The 11,450-nt window shown below is 36.9% G+C and overlaps 1 protein-coding gene across 1 annotated transcript; it reads left to right on the plus strand.

Moving 5' to 3' along the window:
• Window positions 1-285: 285 nt before the first annotated feature.
• AMBN (ameloblastin) lies at window positions 286-11,165 on the plus strand (the record flags this gene model as incomplete). Its single annotated transcript, XM_027545312.1, has 10 exons — window positions 286-378; window positions 2,301-2,351; window positions 3,651-3,698; window positions 4,298-4,408; window positions 5,870-6,106; window positions 7,124-7,162; window positions 7,434-7,493; window positions 7,589-7,633; window positions 8,029-8,073; window positions 9,905-11,165. Coding segments are annotated over 10 exons (1,278 nt in total), but the record flags the coding sequence as incomplete, so codon positions are not given.
• Between the last annotated feature and the right edge of the window lie 285 nt (window positions 11,166-11,450).

The raw sequence follows: 11,450 nt of genomic DNA on the forward strand, positions 1-11,450 counted from the left end.
GAACATTTCACATAGTGGAAGGGATTTTTTAATTCATAATATATTTTACGAAATGAAATTATAGAATATTCATGGAAGTGTTCCCACATGTTCATTTAGGTGGTAGCTTTGTTAAAAAAAATCATTTAGAAATTTTTAAATTCTTCCTCAATTCATTCTAAAAATTAGTTGTTTAGCAATATTTAGTTGTTTTGATTTTGAACCTAGTCGTTTGGAAAAGCAGAGATTTGGCTGATGGAAATATTGTCTTTAAACCATTCTGAGATAAAAATTCATCTGATTTGATTCTCCAATCCAACTCTGTTTCAGATCCCACTTTTCAAAATGAAGGACATGATACTGATCCTGTGCCTCCTGAAAATGAGTTCTGCAGTGCCGGTAAGTCAGTCCTCTGGGGGTACCCTCGTAGAGACATCACCAGACACGAGACAACACTGAAGGACCTAGCTGAGTGTCCACAAAGGGACTCATTGGGATTAATCCAGTAGTATCTTCCTATTGAGTGAAAAGTTATAGCTGCCTAGATGTCAGCCTTTACCATTCAAAAAGAAACTAAAAGTGAAAGTTGTAGATTCTCAGTCTATCTGATTCTTTGCAACCCCATGGACTATAGCCTGCAAGGTTCCTTTGTCCATGGAATTCTCCAGGAAAGAATATTTCAGTGGATTACCATTCCCTTCTCCAGGGGATCTTTCCTGGAGATGGAACCTGGGTCTCCTGCATTGCACACAGGCTCTTTATCACTAAGCCACAGGGAAAAGCCTTACCAACCAAAAGCAATAGCCAAATATGTAATTTTCCTATTCACAAAGATATTTTAAATATTCCAAAGACAACTCCTATTATTCAACTCAGAGTTATAAGATGTATGTGGTCTCCAATGATGTCACAGCACAGATTTATTATCAACTACCTGCTATCATTATGAAAGTGAAATGGAAAAAAGAAATTTCTCCAAAAAAGTAAGGTACATTTTCTTCTTCATTTTTAAAAGAACAATATTAGCCAAATTCCCGTGATTACAAAACTGAGCTAAGTAATTCCATTTGAAGCTAGCAATTACCAACAGATTTGCTTTATAGGGAGATATTGTGTGACCGAAAGCTTAAGTTTCTTAAATGAAAACATGCCATGGCAATGGAGCTAATTGTGTGTTAGAGTCCTGCACGTGGCACATTCTCTCATATACTTAGATGATTTCATACGAATACCTTCCTTTGAGCACTGAACTACTCCCATCAATAGTATGTGATTCAGTTTACATGAAGACTTTATTCAGCTGCTACATGAATTTGGAAAACATTGACTAAGCACCTGCCATGAATCCAGCAACATGCTGGAATTGGAGACATGAAGATAAATGTGACGTGGTCTCTTGAGAACCCTGTAAGTGGCCTCAAATGAACTTTAAATATTTAAGTTTCTTGAGACAAAAGTTCTCTGGGTGTCTTAAACTATTTTGGAAAGGAGGGGTGGCAGTGAAAACTGATTACTAGGGTGAAAACCTCCATTCTACAGATAAAAAGTGTCTATTCCACTGCTCAGTGTGAATTTTAAATGAAAAAAGAAAACTGAAGTTGCCACCTTAGCTGACCTTTGTATGATACTGACACGGGAGTCACCTCAGCCACCAACCGTCAATCTAACACCTTGACACTCTTGGAACCTATGATGGTGCACAACTGTGTCAATCAGGTCCACTCCAAGAAAGTGGAGGATTTGCTTAGGATTGTCAACTGACTGCCTGCCCAATCAGATGTTCTTTTACTTCCCACTGGGGAAGATATCCTCCGTCTACATTCATGTAAATATTGTTCATTAATGCATGACTTAGATAAATAGAAGCAAAGTGTTCTTTGTCCTGTAGTTGAATATGTTCCTGTTACCTTATTTTCGTACTGGCCAAAAGAAGGGTCAACTCTCACATTCCCTAAAATTCTGAACAATTTGCTCACCACACACACATATCACTCTTTTTGCCTACACAGCTAACTTTTTTCTCTTCTTGGAGTATTTGCTACACATTTATAGCTCCTTTCCTTCTATCCATTTGCAAAACTGAATTATTTGGAGAAATTTGCACCATGACTCACATGATGGGATTTTCCGTGTGTTAAAAAGTAAGAAAGTGGATAAAATATGTTTAGAAAAATGTTCCTGAAATTCTTGCTCACAGAGGAAAACTATGTACTTGTGTGTTTTTCTATTTTAAATGTGTAAGGAAGTATCTCGTCATTAAAAAAAAAAGGGTGGTGAGTTTCTCTTGAAAGAGAACACCAATTATTCTTATTTCCATTTAGGCGTTTCCTCAGCAACCTGGGATACCAGGCATGGCTAGTTTGAGCCTTGAGGTATGTATTGTCAGAGTATTTACATACAATCATTACATTGGTTTGTTTCTGATAAGAGAGAAATACAAGGGCTGTTTCTCAGTTTGCTGAGCCAGAAGTCAGTGGTTGTCCTCCTGTGAAGTTCTAGAGAAGTTTATGACATTTATTAGAGCCTCACCTTATAATTTTACTGCAGTTTTAAATTTTTAGGTGTTTTGGGCTTTAGAACACCATCTGTATGCAAATCAAAGCAATACTAATATTTAATACTTAATACATTAATTAAAACACATTGTTCTGAATTCACAAATGGTTTATACTTAGTTCCTTCTCATTACAGTGTATGATAAAGTTCTGATGAGGAAAGTTTATCTTACAAAATTTAATTGTATATGAGGTCTGTAAACAGCATTAACACTGTAAGATGCTACCTCCTGCATAGACTCTGTTTGTCTTATTGCAGTTCTTATAACTAATATATACTCTGCTTAGAAAATCCCAGCAAAATAGAAATGTTTCAGGTATCACAGTAAAAAGTATACACAGTTAAGAATAGAAAAATGTTTATGAGATTACAAATTTTTCACAAGGTCTTACAAAATTTATTTATATCATGACAGTCTAAGGGTAATCGATACTTGTATGTGCTAGCTTTTTTCACATGGAAGCCAGTTTCATTGAGTTACTTTTTTTCTTACTTTCTAGCTTAACCTCAACTCAAAGCCTTCTAAACCTCTCCCCAGGAAAAAATGAAACTGACTTCCTGTAGAATTGGCAGCATTCTTGACCATCTGTCTAGATACTTACCATTTTCCCCAGTATTTTTTATATTTATTATTCTGAGGGCTTTTTTTTTTAATTTGGGAAAGAGGTAGGGTTGTTTTGTTTTGATTTGTTTTAGTTTGTTTGCCTGTGTGTGTGCGTGTTTTTTTTCCAAATGTCTCTTTGGGCTGGATTTGTAAAAGGCAAAGTAAATTAAATGGGAGGAAAAGAGTCACTGAGACAATGCCTTCATGATTACATTGATATTTCAGTTGAATGGGCTATTTTTCCATGTTTCAATATGACCTGCACTTAAATATTATCTCTTTTAATTAATGATAAAAAGTAAGCTCACTATTTTAATAGCAATAATAACAACAATGGCAGAATCATGTTTAACATTTCCACTTTTTAGTGATGATTTGTGTCTCCTATCTTATTCAAATTGACCCACCCCAAACTTTGTCTTAATATTATAATATGTTGAAAAATCAATTGTGTCATACACAAAAGGAACATATGTGGCAAACACTAACTGAGTTGTCTTTTTCTTGATAGACAATGAGACAGTTGGGAAGCCTGCAGGGATTAAACCTGCTTTCTCAGGTAATCGTATTTTCAAATATTTCTTTTGTTTTGTTTTGTTGTTTTTAATTTTATTTATTTTAAAACTTTACATAATTGTATTAGTTTTGCCAAATATCAAAATGAATCCGCCACAGGTATACATGTGTTCCCCAAATATTTCTTATTGTAAATATTCATGGTATTTGTGGTAGTGATATTAGCAGCAGCATTGTAATTCATAAAATTTGTTTGTGAATAAACAATATCCTAACTACTAAAAGAGCAAAAAAGGAACTGAAATAACCTACAACAAAATAAGGACCTAGAATGGGATAGGAGGAAAAAATAAAAATAATGTTGAATTTTCTTTAGTACAAAAAAATTATTTTTTATATTATCATTTTTATTATACAGCCCAAAATATGAATGCTTCTTAAAAAGCAAAATCTCAAACAAGTTTATGGAAATATTGCAGACTGGCTCAGAATAGAAAGCAAATCTATTGGAAGACTTTATCCACATTAATGAATATCTCTCTTACTTTTGCTATTTCTGCACTTTCAGTGATCTTTTTAGAAAATGAAAACCAAGACAACACTGAAATATAATTATACAATTTTTTTCCTCCATGTCTTTAGTATTCAAGATTTGGCTTTGGGAAATCATTTAATTCTTTGTGGATGAATGGTCTTCTCCCACCACATTCCTCCTTCCCATGGATGAGACCAAGGGAACATGAAACTCAACAGGTAAGTTAGTTGCATCAACATGTCTGAAACTTCAAGCTTTAAAATAATCCTCTACTTGCTTTCTCTAAGTTGTCCTATACTAACCACAGACAGGTAACATTAATGAATACAAAAAAAAACCCAAGTAAAATAAATCAAAATCTATAACTGTTTTTAGACCTTAGGAAACTTTAAAATGAAATGGGGTCCAGAATTTCAACCCATTTTGTATATCTATTTCAAATGGGAAGTTATGGCTTCCAAAATAAAAGAGACCTATGTTAAAGATATGAACAGTAATAATAAATAAACTAGACTCAAAATGAAAGCAGGCTATATCCTGGAAAAATCTAATTTTAGTCAAGATTTCCTAAATACTAAAAGACACATTTAAAATGATGCCAAAGTCCTAGTTAAAACACCATGAGCCCTGTAGCAATTAATAAATATATTAATCAGTTAATTATTATTTATTTGGTGCCTAATAAATACATAAGCCAAACGATAGATTGGCTTTCACTCCACAGATTGGGAGTGAAAGTGAAGTCATTTAAGAATGGCTCTAATGTTTATGAAATTTCACATCAGATTAGGGGAAAAGACAAAACAACACATTACAAGGTGCTGAGTTGTGAGGTATAAGCAATGAATTAAGTGTAAGTACTAATGAAAGCCAGGAGTTTAGAGATGGGAAATGCTTGAAGAGGTAAATCAGAGTTCACACTGTGGTGAAACTTCTAAGCCACTTTGAAGTGGCTGCAACCAATTTAAAAATCATAGGGAACTATTCACAACAGGTCATTTCAAAGAGGAGCAACCAAGCATGGTTGCTTGAACAGGAAGCTTTGATTTCAGATGATTTTCCACAACAAACAGCATTACTGACCAAGCTACATTTAGTGGGACAGTAAATTATGTTAAGGGTGATTCTTTCTCCATATAATTATTTCCAAATTGAATTCATGATGCCAGAATTCAATTGATATTTTACTTGGTTATCTTTTCTCTTTCCAAAAAAATTTTATCATCTATCATGTGCCAGGAACTTAGAAGCTAGTTAAGTCCTGGAGCTATGAAGATAAATAAGACAGAGTATTCTGTATTAGTTGAATAAGGGATAAAGTCATGACATAAATCATTGTAATCCACTGAGAAGATGGTAACACAGAAATACACAGAGGCAGTTGGAGGAACCCAGAGGAGGAAATGGCTCATTCCACCCAGAAGTTCACATAGCTTCCCATCTACGTAAGCAGTGGTAGTCAGTCCCAGTGGAAGCAAAGGAGGTAGACACCTACCAGTCTTACCCAAATAACATTGCCTTTAAACAAATAGATGCTTTCTATGTAACACAACTTCACGGCAAGTCCCATAGACTCTCTTTCAAGTACAAAGTTCCCCAAGACCTTTCGCTTTAAAATTCTAGACCCCACAGTTCAGTGAGCCATCACTTCCTGACGCTCCTTTCAAATTTCTCTGCAGTATGAATATTCTTTGCCTGTGCATCCCCCACCTCTCCCATCGCAGCCATCCCTGCAGCCTCAACAGCCAGGACAGAAACCTTTCCTCCAGCCCACCGTTGTCACCTCCATGCAGAACGCAGTCCAGAAGGGCGTACCTCAGCCTCCGATTTACCAGGGACATCCGCCCTTGCAGCAAGCAGAGGGGCCGATGGTTGAACAGCAGGTGGCGCCATCAGAAAAGCCACCAACGACCGAGGTACCTCCTTTCTCTGAAGTCCTGTCAGGATCATCCATTAACTTAGTGAACGAAAACCGATTTGCAGAGCACATTTAAATACTCAGAGCTTTGGGTATAATGAACGAAAATACAAATATGTGTCCAAGCAATTGACATATTTGGGAGTAGAACATAGATATCCATTCCTGCCCTCTCCCATCTGAGATGGGGGGTATGGGTTCTAAAAGATCCTGTTCCTATAAAACTGGTCTCTTAGTTGCAAAAGTGAAAGCTTTCACTGAAAATAGGATAGTCCAGGAAGTCCAGGCTTCCTATCATCAAGCTCTTTTTCAGTGCTAGAAGACTGAGAAGAGGGATTGATCTCTCAGCAGTGCAAGCAGTACTGGTGCATTACTATTTCTGTGTCTGGTAGCTGCTGTTTGTAGTGTAGTCGTTAAGTCATGTCAGACTCTTTGCGACCCCAAGCACACCAGGCTTCCCTGTCTCATGGGGTGAGATACTCCTATTTGGTGGTAGAGAAGACAATCAGGCGAAAGTACTGTGTGATAAAATAGAGAAAAAAGCAATGGACAGAAAAGGAAGTTCCCATGTAACTAGTATGTTGCAGGCACTTAACATTCTCCAATATCATCCTGACTCCCATCCTATAAAGATAAATATAATCATCCTTTTTTAAAGAGAAAAAAACAGACACTGAGAAGTTATAAAATGTTCCCAGTATCACACAAAAATTAAGTGACAGGGCCAGGGTTCAAACCAACCTGGCAGGCTCTGATCCCAAAGTTCATTACTTTCTATGCTGCAAGACCAAATTTGTGACAGACATGTCACATCCCCCTGCTGTGCACTTGAGTCCTGTCAGGAAGGGGCAATTGTAATCTTGTAGGTTGTATCCTCCAAGCTGAAATGAAACTAAAAACATGGAAATTCACTTTAGATTGTTTATTTATGTAATCGTAAAAAGGATCAGAACCCTTTAAGTTCATTTTGTCTATTCTGATTGCTCAGTAATTTTAATATTTATCTGTAATGCAGCTACCAGGAATGGATTTTGCTGATCTACAAGATCCACCGGTAAGTACAAATCTCAATAAGATATTTTCTTGGGAAATACATCTCTATACTTTAAGGAAGAAGAGTAAAAAATTTTAATTGTCCCGTTTATTCATAAATATGAAGTATAATGGGTTGCTTTGTTTTCTTAAATATTAAACACTTAATATTTATCATAGTAATTCATCTGAAAATGTATTTCATATAACTCTGTAATGGGAAATGTCTGTAATGGGAGGTTTGCTGTGTTATAGCAAATATGAATTGCTTATTCTCTTTCTACCATTTAAAGATGTTTCCAATAGCCCATTTGATATCTCGGGGACCAATGCCACAAAATAAACCATCTCAGGTAAGTTTTTTTAACACCATTTCTCTGTTTGTAATTTATTTAAAAACTTCTCTCTTGGGAATGCATTATGTGATGATTATTGTATTTATATTTAGCTTTACCCAGGAATATTTTACGTGACCTATGGAGCAAATCAACTGGTAAGTCTTTATCCTATTTTAATTAAATGTTACCTTAGGAGATAATATTATAAAATCCAGGTCTCCAACAACAGATCCCATGTTTTCTGACTGCCGAAGTTAGCAACCGAAATGGCAAGGAGGCACAATTCCTATATGGATGATTCTGGCCAGGCATACAAACACACACACACACACAATGGCATTAAAGAAAAGGTAAATAAATTTTCTATCGGAATTATCCAAATTGGCTACATTTATTCAATAATGATTCATCTCTCCACTTTACTCCACCTCTGGACACAGCACTAATATTAAGGTTTGAGGAAAGACCAATTGACTTTTTTCTTGAGTATCTACAAAGATAATAGGAGTCAGCTGGTTCATAATATGATTCAGCGTTTCTTTTTGAACAGAACGCTCCTGCCAGACTTGGCATCATGAGCTCAGAAGAAATGGGGGTGAGTAATGTCTTCAAACTCTTCTTAAAACAGTGGCCAAGGGAGAACAGTCACAGATGACTGGCTGCAAGAGGCATTGGCCATGAGTGTAGCTGAATATACAACATGGGACTCAGGTTGTTCCACTCCAAAACCAAAAGCTGGATTCTGAAGCAGCATGCAAAGAATCATCTCATTTCCCATATAACTGTTTCTGAGTGATGAGCATTCTTGCACATAGGATTTTGCCCCATTTCTTAAATGCACAGGAGCAATATCTCTTGAAAAGCCATCACTATTGAACAGCAAATGCTTCAAACCAAAAAAGAAACACACGGTTCATGAAGTTCCCCTTACTTCTCAGACCATTTAACCCCTCAAAACAACAAACTCAACAAAATAACAAATCGTTTAGAACTCAAAATTGAGAGATCAAAAATTAAAAAATTAACCAAATTTAAATTTTGATTATTGTAAAATTCCAAGTACATTAATGACTTAGGTCAAGTATATTCTTACTCTGTTATCATTATCCATGCATATTGCAACTTTAAAATTTGAGATCAACAGACTCACAATTGGACTTTTTCTCTCAGAAATTTCTATGTTATATCTGTTAGAACACAAAACAAAACCATACTAAAGTAACAAACCATTATCAAATCACATCAAATTAATAAATACAGATCATATCAAATTAATAAATACACATTAGCATGCTATCACTAAAAGAAAATTCAAATCTCAAATTATTGAATGCCTTCTGTGAGTGAGACATGTAAAAAGACCCTCTGGAGATAAGTTAAATAAAATAAGGTTTCTGATCTCAAGGAGTTTACAGACTAATCAGTGGGAAAAATAGATACCAGAGCAGATAATGTGATAAAGGTCACAGCCCAGAGGTTCACAGTATCATCTCTGGAGGAGATGATGTGAAAATCTGAAAATGGAGAGCCATGAGAAGGTAAGAAGAAAAAGTACTAACTCTACATGACACAACATACGTAACTGACTCTACAAAACAGGTTGAAAATTCAAGTGACAATTTTCATTTTGTAATTTTATTTAACTTACTTATATTCTGCCTCAATCTTAAAAGATTTTCCTGTAGCTTATAAAAAAGACAATAAATATAACCCAAAAAACTGAAGATAGAATTTTAAAATGAGTCAAAATGAGAATACAGATATGTAAGTTATAAGGCCATGCACAACCATTGTAAGTAGCCCAAGATTTTGGTTCTGAAATGTTTTGCAACAAAGGGAAAAAAAGGAAACATGGTCAGTTCTAGAATTTTAACTGTCCACAGGAAGAAAATGTTACCATTTTTCCAGAGGAAGGAAGGAAGGAGGGGAAGAAGAATGAAAGAAGGAAGGAAGAAAAAATTTTAAAAGAAAAAATATTACATGGGGCTTTGCTTCATTAATTTGAGAGATACTGAGAAATGATATTGACAAGGTCCTCCAAAACTGCTCAACCAATTTAGGAATGGATCAGATTTATGTTTGTTTTACAATGGCATTGCACGTTTCAGCTGCTTATTGTCTTCTTAAAACTAAATTCAAACTACCTTTTGCCTGTAGACGTGGTTCTTCCCTACTTCCCTGCTTCTCTTCTTTCCTTCCAGCAAACATTCAAAGGGTCTTCATCTCCCTTTCAAAGAAGTGAGCGCCCCACTCAGAAAAATGCAGAAGTCAATTTAGTGAGAAATGTGCTTATGCAAAGCTGTCAGCCAATTCCCTGTTCCCTATCAGTTTTTTTTGTGGCTTCTCAGTGAATTTGACCAGGTATAATTGCATGGTATAGTTAACAGTATGTGACAATAGTGTCTTTGGTAAATGGTTTTTTCCAGGGAGGAAGAGGAGACCCCCTGGCCTATGGAGCCATATTCCCAGGATTTGGAGGCATGAGGCCCAGGCTTGGAGGGATGCCCCACAACCCAGACATGGGTGGGGACTTTACTCTGGAATTTGACTCCCCAGTCGCTGCAACCAAAGGCCCGGAGAAGGGAGAAGGAGGTGCACAAGACTCCCCTGTGCCAGAGGCCCACCTAGCCGATCCGGAAAGCCCAGCTCTCCTTTCAGAGCTAGCACCTGGTGCCCTAGAAGGGCTTCTTGCTAATCCTGAGGGCAATATTCCCAACCTGGCAAGGGGCCCTGCAGGGCGCAGCAGGGGATTCCTTAGGGGAGTCACCCCAGCAGCTGCCGACCCACTGATGACCCCTGGATTAGCTGAGGTTTATGAGACCTACGGTGCTGATGAGACCACAACTCTGGGTCTCCAGGAAGAAACGACTGTGGACTCCACAGCGACCCCTGACACTCAGCACACATTGATGCCAAGAAACAAGGCCCAGCAGCCCCAAATCAAGCATGATGCATGGCATTTCCAAGAGCCCTGAGAGTCTGGAGATATCGGCTACTTTCTGTATGCACAAGCTCCCCAGCTTTGTCCCCATAGCATATCTGTTTGCAAAAACACTTATTACCCTTCTGCAGCAAAGGCATTAAAAGTGCTAAGCACATATTAATAAATACAAGTGGCTAGAAATAGTGTAGGTCCCCTTCTTGCTTTCATTCTCTTATTGAAATAAAATGTGCCGCCTGTCTCTGTGATTTAGAAATACTATTAATAACATCAGAGCAAGTCAAAGGGTCTCTGCATTTGAAAATCACTGTTTCTTAGCTATCTTGGCATTACAGAATTTCTCCCGCTAGCATGACACTGTTATATCCAGGAAATGTGACACTACTTTGGAAATTTTTCTTTAAGCAAAGGCACATATTCTTAGAATTATAAGTTATTTCATTCAAACGTTATTAAATGGGGACTGGTCAACAATCCCTGACTGGTATTACTGGGTTTGGTTTACTGGATTTAAAATTCTCATTTGTAGAGTATTTTATTTAATCTAGTAAAAACATCTAGCCTATTTTAAATAAAGAATTTTTCTCACTGAAAATATCAGGAATTATACGCTTATTATTTACATATATTTAAATGGTTAAGAGAAGCATACTCATGCCCTGCCTTTGCTACTCTTTAACTCATTTTATTCAACTTGTTTTCCTTTCCTGGCAAGTTTATTGAGTATCTACTGATGCCCTCAGCACTGTGCTAGGGAACAGGGACACAGACAGCCCCTTCCTCTGAGCTTTCAACAGGGGTGATTGACAAGTAGACAAACAACCACAGTAATAACAAAAATCTGGTGGTTCAGATGGTAAAAAATCTGCCTGCAATGAGGGACACCCGGGATCGATTCCTAGGTGGGGAAGATTCCCTGGAGAAGGGAATGGCAACCCACTCCAGTATTCTTGCCTGGAGAATTCCACGGACAGAGGAGCCTGCCATGGGATCAAAAGAAATGGACACAACTGAGAGACTAACACACACAC

This window comes from Bos indicus x Bos taurus, chromosome 6 (genome assembly GCF_003369695.1).
Source record: "Bos indicus x Bos taurus breed Angus x Brahman F1 hybrid chromosome 6, Bos_hybrid_MaternalHap_v2.0, whole genome shotgun sequence".
Taxonomy (NCBI): domain Eukaryota; kingdom Metazoa; phylum Chordata; class Mammalia; order Artiodactyla; family Bovidae; genus Bos; species Bos indicus x Bos taurus.